This window comes from Crassostrea angulata, chromosome 6 (genome assembly GCF_025612915.1).
Source record: "Crassostrea angulata isolate pt1a10 chromosome 6, ASM2561291v2, whole genome shotgun sequence".
NCBI classification, from domain to species: Eukaryota; Metazoa; Mollusca; class Bivalvia; order Ostreida; family Ostreidae; genus Magallana; species Magallana angulata.
The window spans coordinates 35,981,474-35,999,432 of NC_069116.1; the positions used below are offsets into that span (position 1 = coordinate 35,981,474).

General features: G+C 34.4%; 1 protein-coding gene across 1 annotated transcript in view; it reads right to left on the reverse strand.

Annotated features, from left to right (window-relative positions):
* The window catches only part of LOC128187904 (cilia- and flagella-associated protein 251-like), an 87,801-nt gene that overhangs the window by 45,310 nt on the left and 24,532 nt on the right, over window positions 1-17,959 (reverse strand). Inside the window, exons 4-10 of the mRNA XM_052858586.1 lie at window positions 14,446-14,554; window positions 7,929-8,087; window positions 5,235-5,403; window positions 4,940-5,030; window positions 1,406-1,474; window positions 1,206-1,274; window positions 873-1,058 (exon numbers count right to left, since the gene is read on the reverse strand). Of these exons, the coding sequence (XP_052714546.1) occupies window positions 873-1,058; window positions 1,206-1,274; window positions 1,406-1,474; window positions 4,940-5,030; window positions 5,235-5,403; window positions 7,929-8,087; window positions 14,446-14,554 (852 nt within the window). The remainder of the gene's footprint in view (window positions 1-872; window positions 1,059-1,205; window positions 1,275-1,405; window positions 1,475-4,939; window positions 5,031-5,234; window positions 5,404-7,928; window positions 8,088-14,445; window positions 14,555-17,959) is intronic.

Below are 17,959 nucleotides of genomic sequence, written 5' to 3' on the forward strand. Positions count from 1 at the left end.
ACAAATTTTAGGAGATTATCAAAATATCATTTGCTCTTTCGTGCATCATAAATACATCAAAGGTAGATAACTCTGTATCATTCATGATTATTAACATTGATTACAGTTTGTATTATTATTTTATCCCTGCGCAGATCTAGAAAAAAAAACCTGGGGGTGGAATTCATGGGAGTGTCTTGGGGATATCTAAGTTTGCTAGGGGGACCTAGGCCTATTTTCAGTGTTATTTTACTACGTAAATCCATTAAAGGATACAAACCAAAAACTGTCCATTCTGTGAGATAAAGAACTGATTGATGCCTGTAGTGCAGAGATTAGTTCTTTCTCTCACAGAATTGACAGTTTGAGGCTTATATCTGACTTAAAACAATGCCTCCTTTGTTTTAAGAATGGACAGTATCAGGTAAACAGTTGCAAACCTGTTGACAAAGTGATAAATATATATTTTTCAACTTTAAAAATAAAACCAGTTTTGCATAGAACTTTTCTTGTTCACTTAATAGACAGTTTCAGGCATGTGCAAAGGTTTATAAAGCTGTGCTAAAAAATCATATTCATTCACTCCTCTACTATGCAACACCTGCATCTTATTCTCTAATAGGGAGAGTATTTCTTATCTAATAATATTCAAGGATGTAAAAGAGAAGCTGCATATACAAGCACTGTTCTTAGTCATATTCTGGATATGGATGGTGGGAATTTTGATGACCAACAAATTATTTTGATGAAATGATTAAGCCAACCAAAACAGAGAATGCATTGACAGGCACGTATGCAGAAATTTTTCCAGGGGGCGCAGAGAATGGTTTAATTTTAAGTACTAAGTAATTTTATTAAATTAGTTTTTGCACATAATTTTACAGAAAACTTACAATGAAGGATGAGCAGAAAGAGCATGAATGGCAGCATCATGCTCTCTGTGAATGACCTTCACCTTAGTCCCATCTGCAGTTACACTTCCAAATATGGCGATACTGCTTCCCACTACAAAGTCTTTGATGACAAACCTCCTTGCTTCAATTGTTGCATCAGGTGGATAATTAGACCCTTCTTTTGCACTGTGATATTCAATTCAATTTACAATAAATGAGTAGTTTTTGTGAAGGATACACAAAAATAATGAATTTTTGAATTTTAAATTACATGCACATTCTTTGACTGTAAGCGTGTTAGAAATTCCATGTGCTTTGTAAATGCATACTTACACAGGTTCAAAATTTGGATAAAACGCAAAACTAATTGATGTCACTGGTCCCAAGTGGAAGTCTTGATACCTGGTGAAAGAGATGAATGACATTTTTTATTTTTTTTTAATCTGAATTTAAAATGGCCATACATGTAAAGACTTATTCAATTTTTTTCATAAAGGAATACTATTTTTGAAATGAAATTGAAAGATACAAACCAATGGACAAGCTTTAAACTTTGATCAAAGAATTTCACATGGCCAGCCATATCTCCGACAACAATGAAACTACAAAGCAGAAAAATAACTATCATGTTAAAACATAGGTAATCCCAGGTTAAAAAGCTCACCAAGACGAGGCATCACCTTTATGAGGCACCACCTTTATGAGACCACTGTTATATTAAAAATCATAGTTAATGATCTTGGATATTCATAAAATACTGTTTTGACACAATATCGTCTATCATATGTTAAAAAAGATGCCCATGGGCCACATTGCTCCCCTGAGCAACATTAGACATAATAAGATCAGCTTCATGAAGTCATATCCAAAATATTGGGACAATGAATGAGTAAAACAGATCCTGTATTAAAAGATTTTCAAAATTTTCTACCCATGTTCTTATGTTGAGCCCTTCTGTAACTAGATGATTTCATAGGTATATCCCATACTGAGCATTAATTACCATTCTTAAAAAAAATCTTAAGTTAAACAACTGTTCATAAAAATGTAAACCTACATCAAACTTTGAACCCCTTGTGTGACCCAAGAATTATCCAGGGCCACAGTCAAAACAACTGAGAATCAACAAATATCAATATGTTTGCATATTAGTAATACCATATATTTTAGAGAACGATCAAATTTATTTCCTCTTAATATATTACTCAACCTGAAGATGCTTCCACTCAAGTAATACCTTTCTGCTTAATTGATTTTCACCACTCGCACTGATCATGAAAGAACAACTTCAAACCGTAAGTTTTAAAACCATGTCAATTTCAAGTGTTAGTTCCAGTCAAAACAATGTGTATTGTCTCATTTGTTTATTTTTAAGAGATCAATGCAGCTGTTCCTAGGACCTCCCTAGCACATTTTCACAGCGTGTTTTTACATAAAATATATAACGTGTAGTATTAATAATCATATTAAATTGCCTTTAAAATATTAGGGATATGATTCAAAGATATTTTATAAATAAGTGAAGAGTATTAAAAATCCAAAGAAAAATTCTGTCATCTGCATGTGATTCATTTGACAGATACACATGTTGTAAACATTACTAACAAAACCGTTGGGGTTACATGGAAAAGCCGTCAAAATGACCTAGATCATCTCTCTATAGGAGAAACGATCTGTAGATATACTGGGCTGTTAGCAGAATAGTAATGCCTCGGCTTTTATATTTCAAAACAACATTTCTCGGCCTCGGAGGTTATTCTGCAACATTCATGAAAACTCGTACTTTATTTAATGATACGATATTTCATCTCATACGTGTGGTGTATATTACCTGTGTGATAAACCTTTGCTTTATCAAACGGGTGATGCTTTATCAAATACTTCCGGTCCGAACTATTTTTGACACAGCCCCTCGCTTCAACGCTTCATTGACCTATTTTCAAAGATTTACTAGTACTTTCAATATAACTACAGGTGACACTTGATGGCTCAAACTTCGATCTCTCGAAGTTCTTGATCTCTCGAAGTGAAATCACGGTCCTGAATTTTTTCTCTATAAGCAAATTTACTTTTGATCTCTCCTACTCCGATTTCTCGAAGTTCTTGATCTGTCGAAGTAACACCTGGGTTCCGTTATACATATTTCATTGTTTTTCACTCTTGATAACTCAGTAGTTGCAGTGTACACACTCGATCAATCAAGCGTGTAATTATAGCTCCATGTGGACCTTACCTGAACAGGGGAGTGATTACGCCTGAGGGCTAGTGTGGTAGTGTTAATTGGTTGATCACGTAAGTGACACTTCCCCTTGCTTCCTTCAAAGTGTTAGATAGGTAATTTGAAACTGATCTATTAATTTCCAAAACTTGTGAAATTACAGTATATTAAACCACTCTTTACTTAAAATACTCTGTAATTAAGAAAACATAATATACCGTATTTTTCGGGGCATATGTCAATGTGGGGCATAGGCCGAATTGCTCATTTTTAGGCAAAATTCAGGAAAAATCCTTAGATGAGCCGAATTGGGGGATAAGCAGATTTTCAATTGATGATTACTATAGTGAAAATATGACCGCTGATTAAGGAAGTCGTCGTATTAAGTATATACTTTCAGAATATCGATGTAGAAAGTTTAAAGAGTAATTAAAGTTATTAAATTTGCTTAACATATATATTTACACATTTTTAAAAAATACATCTGTGTTTAGTGGCTGTTTGGTCTCTTCCGTATTCGTCGGTATATCGTTACGTATCGTAATTTTACATAGTGTAAATTTAATGATTGCAACACCAACCTCCGTGGTTCTGTCTGATAGAACTAAGTATAATATTTTACCAAACCTTTCATATTGACAGACAGACAGACGGACGACAGACAAAATGTGATCAGAATAGCTCACTTGAGCTTTCAGCTCAGGTGAGCTAAAAACGGATAGCAATACTCAGGTGACCTAAAAATAGTAACAATTAGTCTTAAGAAGAAGTTAAAAATGTAAAATTGTTAACACACGACACATGACGCACATCGCACAATGATGGACGAAAACAGATAGCAATAGGTCACCTGAGTTTACTCAGGTGACTAAACTCAGGTGACCTATAAAGACTTGTCACCACTTAACTGCAGTACAAATCGATGACATCACATACAATGGTAAGCCATGTAAAATATCCCATTTGTTATTATTTTACACACAAAAAAAAAGAAACATTCACTTATTCAATATGTAAAGAACTTCAATATACAGGAGGGTCACTTGACAGATGCGTAGGTAAAGTACCCAAGCCACGTGCAGTGAGGCATGACTAATCCCGCCTTGCCAGCACTGTCGGTAAATTTGAAAGTGATTTGGGAAATCAGAGTGTTTATCCAAGCTAATTATGAGGGGCTCGCTCATGAAAAAGGTGTGAAACTCGATTGACAGGCGTGATCTTTTTATCATATCAAGCGGGGTGCACTATTCCAGCCATTATAATAACAGATGTAAAATACAATGATTTATTAAGAAATGGTTTTGTGTTTTGAAAACCTATTATATTAACCGAACTATAATAATAAACAGGTATTATATTAAGCTAGGTCATCTGTATCTGTTTTACAGCAAATTTACATGTACATGTACTACTGTTATATGTACAGTAGTCCAGAAGCAATGTTTAATGTACCATGTATTTCATGTACTGTGGAACCATTTTTATTTGTGGGGGTCAGTGTTCATGGGCAGCCAAAATTTTCCTTGTTCGTAGGGGCGTAATTTTATTGGTTGCAGGTTCATCATCTGTGGGCAAGGGTTATCCTCGAAAGCCACAAACATTGGTCCCCCACAAACAATGATGATTCAACAGTAACTTATTGTATACAGTCAAACCTCGTTATCTCGAACTAGATGGGACTTGTTAAAAACTTCGAGATATCTAAGTATTTGAGATATCAAGGGTAAATTACTTAAACTATAAGTGGTTGGGAGTTACCAATCTTTTCGACATATTCATTGTATTTGAGATATTGGTGTTCGAGATACTGAAGTTCAACTGTATATAATTAAAGGTAATGCTTTATTACTTTTCTGTAGTAGTAAGAACATTGATTCCTCTTTCCTGTTGTCGGATAATCTTCAGTGCCTTTTTGTCTGCAGAGGGTTGTGAATCGTGCACTTAAAAAAAATACATATATATACATGTTCATACATGTACTTAGTACCACAAGAAATCCTGTAAATAAGAGAACTTCAGTTTTCATATTTGACTACGGTAAATAATCTAGCTGGTGGTATATCTATTCATTAGTATTTAAGCATTCCACTATGCTATGCAGTTTTTAAAGAAACTCTGAATTATACCAATTTTCACATAATTACATTTTGTGAGGGGCTTGTTTGTGTCCCAAACCACAAGATTTCCTATAGATGTGGAAGTCAACACTCTAGTGCTGTTTTTCTGGAAGATGGACTGACTATATCTACCCACAGGTTTGTTGAAGTCTTGGTCTGTCAGAGGAGGAGCAAAGTATTCCATATGGTTGTCATTCTGCAGAGTGAAAATTCATCATTTTCTAGATGTGCTTCAAATGTTATTAATTAAGCTAAAGATCTAGTAAATGATTCCACAGTGTCTTTTTTAAGCTGAACCATTACGATGTAATAATTGATTTTATTATTTCTTTTCCCATACATTACATGGTCATGATTTTGGTCAAAAATTATTTTTCCAATTTTATTATTTACAATGCTTCAAAAAGGCATTTTTAATAGGTAACCAAAATTTGAGTGTCATTTGTTGAGTTATAATTGAGTTACAGAGCTTGAAATTCTTTGCTATGTAAACAAGCGTTTGTTTACATTTTGAACGTTGAAGTAAAAATTTCAGGTTTAAACCTAAAATGAATATGCTAAACCTAAGGAACTGTTTATCTATGCTTAAAATAAATAAAAAGATAAACAAATAAGCTGGAAATAGATTTTTACTGGTATATTGAACCTATGTAAACAAAAACAGGGCACGAGCCTTGTTTACATGACAAAGAACTGTGAGCCCTGTATCTTGCTTATAACTCTACGAATGACTCTCAAATTTTATTTGGTCATTAGAAATGCATTTCTAAAGCATTTTAGATAATAAAAACCTAAAAATAGAATGTGACCAAAATCATGACCATGCCCCTTTAAAGTATTTACAGAGAAAATGAAACAATTTCTTGACATTCTAAATTAAATCATTGGAAAAGTAATCCCGATACCTATATTAGACATCATTTTAAAGAGGTGGCAAAAAGCTTGCTTGATTCTATTTTTGGAGAAAAATGTAGGCATTCTAGATGTATTTCATTAGTCAAAAATAGACAAAACTCCGAAATTTGTTACTTATTTTGAATAAAGTTTAAATAGAGGTTTTGTTTTGAAGGCATATATCTGGTAGTTAGCATTATCCACGCATGTGACTGCAATTTTTAAATACCGATCTCGATCCATAATACTTACCGATATCCAAAGAAACCATCTTTTGCGATTTAAATAATACAGATTAATCAACAGTTTTTTTTTTTAAATCATGTTTTCTATTTAACAATAATCAAAACATATTTTTAGAGTTATGAAATAATAAACCTATGCACAGTTTTATTTTTACGGACCTTTTTTTAAAATATATTTTAATGATTTTACCAAAAATATGCCAATTGTGATCCTGAAAAGGCCGGTCCCTTAGGTAATTTTATTTTTAATTGATTAAGGGCGTTAAGGTGTAAATAATGTCAAAATTTTAGAGAATTCTGTACGTAAATAAAATTGTAAGAGCTTAAATTCTCTTTGAAAAATTATTCATTTTATCTAATTTGTATGCAGATTTATCATTTTTTTAAATAAATAAGCAAGTGTAACATAAAAACTTTTGTTTTGAAATAATAATTACTTTATTTTACATAGGATATAAGTCAAAAAATGATTTTTTGAAAATCAAATTTCAGGCTTAGGCTTATATTCTTTATGTATGAGAAAAGCGCCATTTTCCGCAATCGGTTCTATTTTTAGCAACGGCCCTAGCTTTTATAATACCCATGGACCAGCAAACAGGGTAAAATTTGATAAAAACATATCCTAAGATACACGTTTGAAAAATATGAAAAAATTCTGTACGCATTTTATTTATCTAGTGGGGTATGGACCATTACCTTAAGTTTCATAAACCTGTAGGCACCTTTCATTTACTAGATCTTGACCATAAAATTTGATTCTTTTGTCATTCAAATAATTAAATATATAAGCACACTTTTTTGTAGAATCTAATTAGGTCACAAAGGCTGCCAATTTCTAATTTCTGCCAATGGGGTGGTCATTACTAAATAAAGATTTTTTTTTTACTCCAGATACACCTTGATTAAATATTGCATATATGAAATTTCTCAACAGATCTCTGTGTTGGCTATGGTACTCGGCTGACCATTGAGGCCTCCCAGTTAGCATCTTATTATAAGACTGACCAGACTAACTAGACATGACTTTTTATTAGTCTGACTTAAAATCTTATCTGTGACTTAAAGAACTTAGGTTGCTTTTGTACCGTGTTCTGTAGAAAGATAAAAACTTGCTCTAAGCATGAGAAAAGGGAGCACACTGTTTTGTATAAACCATTTATTAATAAGTGTAAAGGTCGAGATCTATGTAGAAAATGAAACTGTTTCTTCACATTTTTTATCAAATCACGGAAAAAGTCCCGATACTTATATTAAATTTGACATCATTTTAAAGAGGAGGTCAAGAGCTTGTTTGATACCGTTTTTGGAGAGACTGTAGGCATTCTAGATATATTTCATTGGTCAAAAATGGAAAAAAGCTTCAAGATTTGTTACTTATTTCCTTCATATCACATAGAAATTGACTTGTTAAAAACATAATTTTTCATTTATTCACCAGAAATTTAAGCCCCAGTAGACCCTATCAAACAAAGCTATTATTGTGAAGCATTAATTATTAAAAGAATTTATATCTTGAATTTCATAAACCTGTAGGCATCTTTCATTTACTAGATCTTGACCATTACATTTTCTTTAAACTTACCCACTGGTAGAAGATAACTTGAGAGTCACTATTAGACACCAAGAAGTGAATATCTTCGGGATTGAAATGAATGAAAGATTGAACTCCATAGCTTGGATTTAGTTCTGCCGTACAGAGAGGGGTATCCCCATCCACAGTCCAGTTCCAGATACTCAAAACCTATAGTGTTTATTAAACCAGTACATGCATGTTATAACAAAAGGCCCATGAGCCACATTGCTCACCTGAGCAACAATAGCCATAATAAAATCAACTTAATGGAATCATATACTAAATATCTGGACAATGTTGTAGAATAGATCCTGTATACTGAAAACAAGAGGCCCATGGGCCTTATCAGTCACCTCAGTAACAGCATTGTGGCTTTTGCAATGTATATTCATGTGCATTATAATACAGGGCTAATGAAATCATTCTTAATTGGATTAGATCTTGATGATATGTATCCCGGTTCGGTTTAGCTGTCAGAAGGATAACAGAACTAGGACACCATGTCAACCCCAAGGACGCTGAGCAAATTGGACTAAGTGTGTTCATTTATGTACTAGCACACATAATGTTCAAACTCATAAACAACAAATTGAGGAACTCCTGAGTGCAAGAAAAAATAGGTCATAATAACACAGATCCAGGGGCATTTCATTCTAGTTACATGTACTATTATCTGCAGGTAGGAATGCCTCATTCTGAGATCCAAAATCTTTCTGAGCCATAAACCCTGTCTCAAAATGACAACTCTTTACATCAAGTTTCAAGTTTCAATTCACATTTTTGATGACCGCATTTTAACTCTGTTACTAAACATGTGTAAAAATGCAATGTGTCTCGCTGACATCAGCATCGGTGCTGCCCTCTCGGAGATGCTTAGAGATAACCCAGCATGGAGGTAATGATTTTAACAATATGGCAGCACCCATAGATTGCAAGAATTAGTTATTCTAAGTGGTATATCTTCTTACTGTGGAAAGCTGTGTCTAAATGGTTTTCAGAAATCATTATATACTATTTATTACATCAAACAGACAAATTCGAGCCCTTGATAATTTTTTCATGTTCACTTCGTTTAATTCAATTAACTTTCTAAATTCTAAAAAATTATTTAAAAATTGTAGCATAACATACAGTGACATAATTGAACAAATCGTAAGTTCAAAATAAATAATTGGTCAAAATTACACCACCTTACCCTATATAATCATTACAGCCCTGCCCTAACACCAGAACCCCTAGACCAAGGGCCATGAAATTCACAATTTTGGAAAAGGCATTCGTCCTCATCATAACTATGTAGTTAATTCTTCAGAATAATACCCAGGAGCACTGGAAAAGATTTTCAAAGAATGACTGCATTCATTCAGAGCCCCATCCTAACACCAGAACTCCCTGACCAAGAGGCAATGAAATTCACATTTTGGAAGAGGCGCCATTCTTCCTCATCATAACTATGTACTTAGTTCATTGGCTAAATACCATGGAGCAGAGGAGAAGATTATTTTAAAAAATAAATGCATTTTCACTTTATAATCATTAGAGCCCCATCCTAGCACCAGAACCCCTGACATTTTCACAAAGAGCTTAATGCTTATTACAATCCTGCCAGTAGTTTGACTGCTTGATGTCCAGGAGTAAAGATGGTGATTAGCCCCACCCTTCAGGCCCAAGGGAGGGGGGGGGGGGGTGACAGAAGCAAAATTTCACACTTACTCCCCTTCACCCATAGATGCTATATGCCAAATTTAGTTGAAATTGGTTTTTTGTTTCAAGAGAAGAAGCTAAAAAGTTTACAAACGACGACGGACATTAACAGATAGCAATAGGTCACCTGAGTGACTTAGGTGACCTTATTACACATGGCAAAAATAAACCTGTACACAGTAAAAAGATTTTCAAAACTTTTTCTGGATATTCTTATGTAATTGAATGATTTCATACTCATATCACATATTGAGCATTACTGTTCTCAAGATCTTAAACATATAAACCTACAGCAAACTCTGAACCAGCCTTGTGGGCCCACGTATTGTCCGGGGCCACAGTCTAAACAATTAAGAATCAAAATATGTCAAGATGCTTGCATATAAGTAACACAGTATATCTTTAAAAATGATTTTTTTTAAAATAATTTACTCTATATATTCCTATGTAAAATTGGACCCCCACTGTGGCCCCACCCTACCCCCAAAGATCATGATTATGGCAAACTTAAATCTTCATAAGGCTAATTGCTGTCACTACCATTACAGCTTTTCTGGTTGATTGGTTTGCAAAGAGGATTTTTAGAGGTTTTTCTCTATATATTCCTGTGTAAAAATTTGATTCAATTAACTCTACCTGAGGATGCTTCCACACAAGTTACAGATTTTTTGGCTAAATGGTTTTTGATAGAAAAAATTAAGCTAAATGGTTCTTGATAGAAGATTTTTAAACATTTTTTTAAATTTTCCAGAGAAATATTAGCCCTCCACTGCGGCCAAACCCTACCCCTGGGGATCATGATTTGAACAAAATTGAATCTATCCTGCCTTAGGATGCATCCACACAAGTTATAGCTTTTCTGACCAAATGATTTTTGAGATGTTTTTGAGTAAATATACCAACAAGTTTTCAATAACTCCTAATTATCTCCCCCTGGAAAAGGGTGTGGCCCTTCATTTTAACAAACTTGAATCCCCTTCACCCTATGATGCTTTGTGCCAAGTTTGGTTGAAATTGGCCCTGTGTTCTAGAAAAAAAGTTGAAAATGTAAAAAGTTTACAGACTGACGGACAGAAAGACGCCATACAAAAAGTGATCAGAAGAGTTCACTTATTCTTTCAGCTCAGAAAAGCTAAAAATGTCAAATGAAATTTTCAATAAAAAGATCACTTTATTTAAGGAATGAATTCATTAGCTTCCAAATTTATACAAGTACGAGGGTTGTTAGAAAAGTTTGTAGGCAGAGTGATTTATGAAAATATTTTGTAGGATGATGTATATTTTACTGAATGACTATTGTAACGATTTTATTTTATGCAATGTTAAATCATGCATACGGCAAATGACAGCTGTGTTTGTACTGTCTCCAAGCAACCATTGGAGAATGTCACGTGACCCACAGAGGGTATATAAGCGAGCCTGTCGCAGTCTTTTCCATAGCAATGTTTAAAGATAAAGGAATTACGAGACTGATTAAGGTACGATTTTTGTAGGTGGGTTGCCTTGAAAGATAGACTTGCCACATTGATAATTATAGGACCAATGGTGACCTCAGGTAACCACTAGTCGGCTGTCCTCTTTGAGGCAAGCCTAAGTTAGTCGTCGCTGATAATCTAACAGTATCAGGGAAGAGGTATGCCATTAGTTAGAGTTAGGACCAGTAGCAATTTAAAAGCATATCGACCTCGCACTTCGTGCTCGGTCGATATGCTTTTCTGTAAAGTCGATATATCTATGGATCGACCTCATGAAAGGGCTATATTTGTATAATATATCAATATCATATAAAATTTCATGTGATATGATACTATATTATAGAAACTAATATCATATTATACAATATCATATGATACAATATTATATAATATACAATATCGTATCATAAAATACAATATAAACTATAGCAATATCATCGCATGTAACAGTATCATGTTATAATAAATAAATAATACAATATCATATATACAATATTGAATCATAATATACAATATTATACATAACAATATCATGATACAATATCATATTATAAAATATTTCAAAAAAATGATAGAATGTCATATCGGATCATATAATTTTTTATAATACAACATATGATATTATATTGTATCATATTAAACAATAGTGTAACATATTATACAATACCTTTTCATAGGAATCATATTATATCATTTAACAACAAACACATCTATCTATCAAGCAGGTTTGAGTGAGGTTATAAGGAGATTTTTTTAGCATTCTTGATAATGGAGATCAGGCTCTGCATCTGAAGCTTCCTCTGCGTTTCATTTATATTATAGTTAAATCAGCTATGTAAGTTATTATCTATAAAACATGTGACCTGTTCCAAAAAAACAAAACCTCATCCAGCATCTGAAACCTATGGCTCAGACTCAGCATTCAAGCCTGTCAGGTGCATCAGTATCATAAGACACACAATCTGTTCAAGTTTGATGAAGTTAGGACCAGTAAAAACTAATATATAATCATCAGAGGGCACCTGCAACAAAAACACTAACCAGCTCTAAAAACCTTAACCTCCTCCAGCATCTTAAACCTATAGCTCAGATTCAGCATTCAAGCTGTCTGGTGCATCAGTATCATAAGACACACCATCCATGCAAGTTTGGTGAAGTTAGGACCAGCAGTTACTTAGATATTGCTATCAAAGGGCACCTGCTCCAAAAACATTAACCTGCTCCAAAAACATTAACCTGCTCCAAAAACATTAACCTCCTCCAGCATCTGTACTTTAGGACCCAGATTCAGCATCCAAGTCTTTCAAGTCCATAAGTAGGTCCAGATGCATCATCCATGCAAGGTTGGTGAAGATATGACAAGTAATAACTTAGATACAGGACCTGCAACAAAAACTTTAACCAGGTTCAGACGCCGACACGGGGGTATAGCATAAGCCTCCCTTGACTTTGTCTCGGTGAGCTAAAAATGCTTCCCCTTTCTTTTACACTCTCAAGGTTTTATTCGCTTTGAATGAAAACCTATCCATAAGCATAGGCGTTGGAACCGGTGGGGTGGGGGGGGGGGGGGGGCATAGCTTTGCAAAGTTAGACCTAACCATTACGCACATAGCATCATAGAGGGTTTAGCCCCCCACCACTTTTTTTCTCGCAGCGAAAATAATTTACATTGAGAAAGATTGAGAAGTTGGAGGCATAGGCATACTAGGCCCCCCCCCCCCCCCCCTTTGTGCCAAATTCCATTGAAATTAGCTGGTTTTAGAGAAGAAGTTCAAAATATGAAAAGTTTACAGACGGACAGATGAACAGACAGACAGAAAGACGACGGACAAAAGTGATAATAAAAGCGCACTGAGTTTTCAGCTCAGGTGAGCTAAATAATAAAACAAGAGGCCCATGGGCCAAATCGTTCACCTGAGCAACAATAGGCATGATAAAATCAGCTTAATGGAGTTGTAATAAAAAATATGTGGAAAATGTGGTATATTACATGTAGATCCTGTATAAATAAAGGCCCCCCCCCCCCTCCCCGGGATATTCTTGTGTTTATGATCCAGTCTCAGATGCTTTTATGGTCATATCACATGTTGAGCATTGCAGTTCTCAAAAAGATCCTTAACAATTGTTTATAAACAAGATATAAAGCTACATCACACTCTGAACCCCTTGTGAGGCTCAAGAATCGTCCAGGGGCTAAAGTCTAAACAATTTTAAAGAATCGGCAATATGTCAAAATGCTTGCATATAAGTAAAACCATACATCATAACATTTCAGTTTTTGTGAATAATTAAAATGTTTTCCTTTGTACAACTAGATCCCCAATGTGGCCCCACCCTACTCCTCAAAATTTTGATTTTAACGAATTTGAATCCACAATATCTGAAGTTGCTTTCACCTAAGTTACAGCTTTTCTATGCAAATGGTTTCTTAGATTTTCAGAATTTTCTTTACATATTCCTACGTAAAAATTTGCCCCCCCCCCCCCCCCTCGTTGTGACCCCATCCTACCCCGGGGATCATGATTTGAACAAACTTGAATCTACACAACCTGATGATGCTTCCACACAAGTATCAGCTTTCCTGGTTGATTAGTTTCTGAGAAGAAGAATTTCATAGACTGTTCACTACATACACTCCTATGTAAAATTCGACCCCAACTGTGGCCCTACCCTACCCCTGGGGGTCATGATTTTCACAACTTTGAATCTACACTACCTGAGGATGCTTCCACAAGTTTAAGCTTTCCTAGCAAAATGGTTCTTGAGAAGATTTTTAAAGATTTCTAAAAAAAAATTCAATAATTCCTAATTATCTCCCCTTGTAAAAGGGTGTGGTCTTTAATTTTCACAAGTTTGGTTGAAATTGGTCCAGCAGTTCTGGAGAAGATGCTGAAAATGTGAAAAGTTTACGGACAGACGAACGACAGACAAAATGTTATCAGAATAGCTCACTTGAGCTTTCAGCTCAGGTGAGCTTAACACTGGCATGCTTCATGAAGCATATCTTATCTAATAATTAAGCTGAAAATTTTTTATGGTGCATTTGAAAAAACAAATCTTTACATATTCATTAGAATATTAAAAGTTTACATCTGAAAAGTTTCGCTGGTTTTATGCGAATAGTCTGCTCATAATCAAACTTGTCCGCAAACTTTTCTAACAACCCTCATACATGTTTAAATTGGGTTAAGGCAGTTTAAGCTTACTAAACAGCAAAGCAGTTTAAAAAAAAAAAAAGCATATACAACATTCTTTCAACGATATAAAGTATTTATTTTTAAATAATCAGAAAGCATGTTACAACCACAATTAAATTATTTGGAAATACATTTCCATTAAAACTATACCTGTGTTGGAGCTGCACTTAGGGTTGCTAGATATCTTGCATCAGGAGTCATTGCCATGGCTACAACACCACCTTCTGGATTGGTATCAAAAATTGTTTGAACTGGCACCCTGAAATGTGTCAGGTGTATACCGTATAATGGGTAAGTTCTGCGGTTGTTTATTTTCTGCAGTATTTTGTGGGTATGAAAACTTCGCAGAAAAATTAAAATCCCCACCTATTCTTAAATTACTTACTCAATTTTTTCAGAAATTGCGATAATTATCGTATCTACCAGTTTCAACCGGTTTGTATTCTCCAACGTGGTCATTATGCGACAAAGTAGTCTGTCCAAGGTAATTATCCCTAATTTACTCGTAATATCATTTCTGGGTGGAACAGTTCCTAAAATCCCTACTAACTATATACTTTACCAGGGACGTCTTTTCTAGTATATATACAGGTATTTTAAAAAATACACACTCAAAAATGTGATCTATTTTTTTAAAATTCAGGTAAATAAAAACATGTATCGATTTACACATGTGGATAATGTAGATAATGTATTCCAAGGGCTTGTATGAAATTCATTTGCTTTAACAAAATTTGTTAAATAAACATTGACCATGTAACAATTATCGCATCTAAAGTGTCAACAGGTGGCTGATTGTGATATTAGAAATTATTACCAAAAACAACACCCTCATTACACATGGTATCAGCTGTATTACCACTAACGACTGAGTCCCGAAACACGCGTAAAAAAGGTTGTCAAATTTGATACAATGTACATTTATAATACTATAACTAGTGGGTATTGTTGTTTTTTTTTTACAAAAAAACACATGTCTCCCCTTCTCCCCAAGGATTGTAATATGGGGCAAATTTAACAATTGAAAAAGAATGATGTCAGCTATATGTTACCCAGACCCAGACAAAATTTTCTTATCTTTTTCTTAATTTGATCTTGAGTAAAACATGGTCAAAGTCATATATAAATCAATAGTACACCTAAGTGTATTATTATTGTTCTTTGTTTAAAGTTTGAAGTCCTTCTGTCAAAGTATATTCAGGAGTTGAACAATGAAGTTTTCTCTAATTTGACCTTGAAATAAAAATTCTAGGTCAAGGTCAAAAATTTTGGTAAGGTTCAACTAGGTTATATACCATCTATCCATGATACAAGTTAAAAGTCTGTATGTTAAAGGAGTCTTGTGTTATGTGTTGTGGTCCGGACAATATTTTTTATGAGAAGCTTGACCTTGAAGAACAAAATTGGTCAAGGTCAAAACTTTTGGTGGCGTGCACTCCTTCTGAATACCATCTACCTATGCTCCAAGTTTGAAGTCTAAATGTCAGAGGGTATTTAAGTTATGGTCCAGACAAAATAATATTAGGGTTGTCTCTAAAAAGGAAGAAATAAGTAGAAGGGGGTCTGGGGGTCTAGCTTGTAGCTAGATCATGTTTGAAATGCAAAATTAGCCAGGTAATTATGTCACTTTAGGTGGGGGAATCCCCGCCCCCGGGTTTTAGAGACAACCATACGTTGTATGTCTAATATATTTACTTTTACAAATGTTTTCCCTTATATAACAGTGTTTGCACAATCTCCTGTTATTCCAGCATAACATCATTATGGGTCAAGCCGTCAAAGTAGCCAATGAATAATCTAGGTCACTACTTTTTCTATGTGCTCAAACAAGCAAAATTGTGCTGAAACACACCTTTAAGATATCGTAATAAAAACATAATTTAGGCATACAAAAATAAATGTACCTGTATTTTGTTATACGAAGTTTTATTCTTTCATTTTCTTAAACAAGAGGCCAATAGGCCTTAACGGTCACCTGAGTAGCATATAACCCATACACAAACTTGTTGAAGAGTCTCATATATTCATTTAATTGGGTTTCATTCTGGAGTAGAAAAATTATAAATGTAATGACGACCACCTCCCTGCCTGAAATCTTTCAAAAAGAACTATGAAACCTATAATTTTGGCGAAAAACTTAAAGATCTGGTCTACAAAATCATGAATTCAGTTTTCCTTTCAGGTGTGTGAAAGTAAAGAAGATAATTTTTAAACATTATATGCATTAACACCTATACATCCATTTTGGCCTTGCCTTAGAGTCAAAACCCATACTCCAGGGGACATGAAATTTAAAATTTTAATAGAGGACTTCCTGGTAAACATAATTATAAAGTTATTTTTCATACAGATGTGTGAGAATAGAGAAGAAGATTTTAAAACATTATATGCATTAACACTATATTGTCATACTGCCCCCCCCCCCCCCCCCCTTGTCCTGAACCCCTGACACAGGGGTCATGAATTTCACATTTTTGGTAGAGGGCTTCATGGACATCATAATCATGCATTTAGTTTTTAACAAATATATATGGGCGAACAGAAGAAGATTTTCTAAGATTTAATACATTTTTACTATATGGCCATATTGGCCCCACCCTAGAGCCTGAATCCCTGACACAGGGGTCATGAATTTTGCAATTTTGGTAGAGGGCTTTATGGACAATATAATTATGCATTTAGTTTTTAACAAATATATATGGGAGGAGAGAAAAAAGATTTTCTAAGATTTAATACATTTTTACTATATGGTCATATTGGCCCCACCCTAGAGCCTGAATCCCTGACACAGGGGTCATGAATTTCACATTTTTGGTAGAGGGCTTCATGGACATCATAATCATGCATTCAATTTTTAACAAATATATATGGGAGTAGAGAAGAAAATTTTCTAAGATTTAATACATTTTGATTATATGACCATATTGCCCCCACCCTAGAGCCTTGAACCCCTGACACAGGGGTCATGAATTTCATAATTTTGATAGAGGGCTTCTTGAAAGTTACAATCGCAGTTTGTCAAAGGAGTTAATTCAGTTGAAATTCATTTCTGACCTTATTACAAGCCTCGATCAAAATCGCAAAGGCAATATCACAGACCTTTCGTGTTTCAGTCCATTCACGGATCCCGGTCAAATTTAACTCCTTGTGCTACTCCAGTGGCGTAGCTACCTATTAATTTACTGTATTCAAAAAAAGGTATGGGGTCAGAGCCCTGGTGGGGGGCCCAGCGGGCGAAGCCCCCGGAAGCTCCTGGATTTTATGTTATTTGAATGACAAAACAGCCTTAAAAATATGACATTTTTTAAGTATTATGATTCCAATAAATAGGAACAAAAGTTGCTGTATTCCGAGACAAACATTATTTACCTGGTACTCTTCGAATATTTTCTTTAAAATTTCAAGACCACCGATGCTCTTGGATTTTGGGTTTTAGCTTTTAGATTTACAGGCTTTTGATGATGAGATATTGTCTCAAAATGGTACAATTTTACATACTGTATGTGTAAGGGAAATGTTGAATTTTAAAAGAATGTGTAATTCTATTTGAAACACTGATACCCCAGCGAAAACCAACTGCATATGACTAAAGATAATAGGCGTTTTGAAACAGGTCTATTATTCAAACCGTAACATACTTACCTAAATGACAAATTTTTGATCA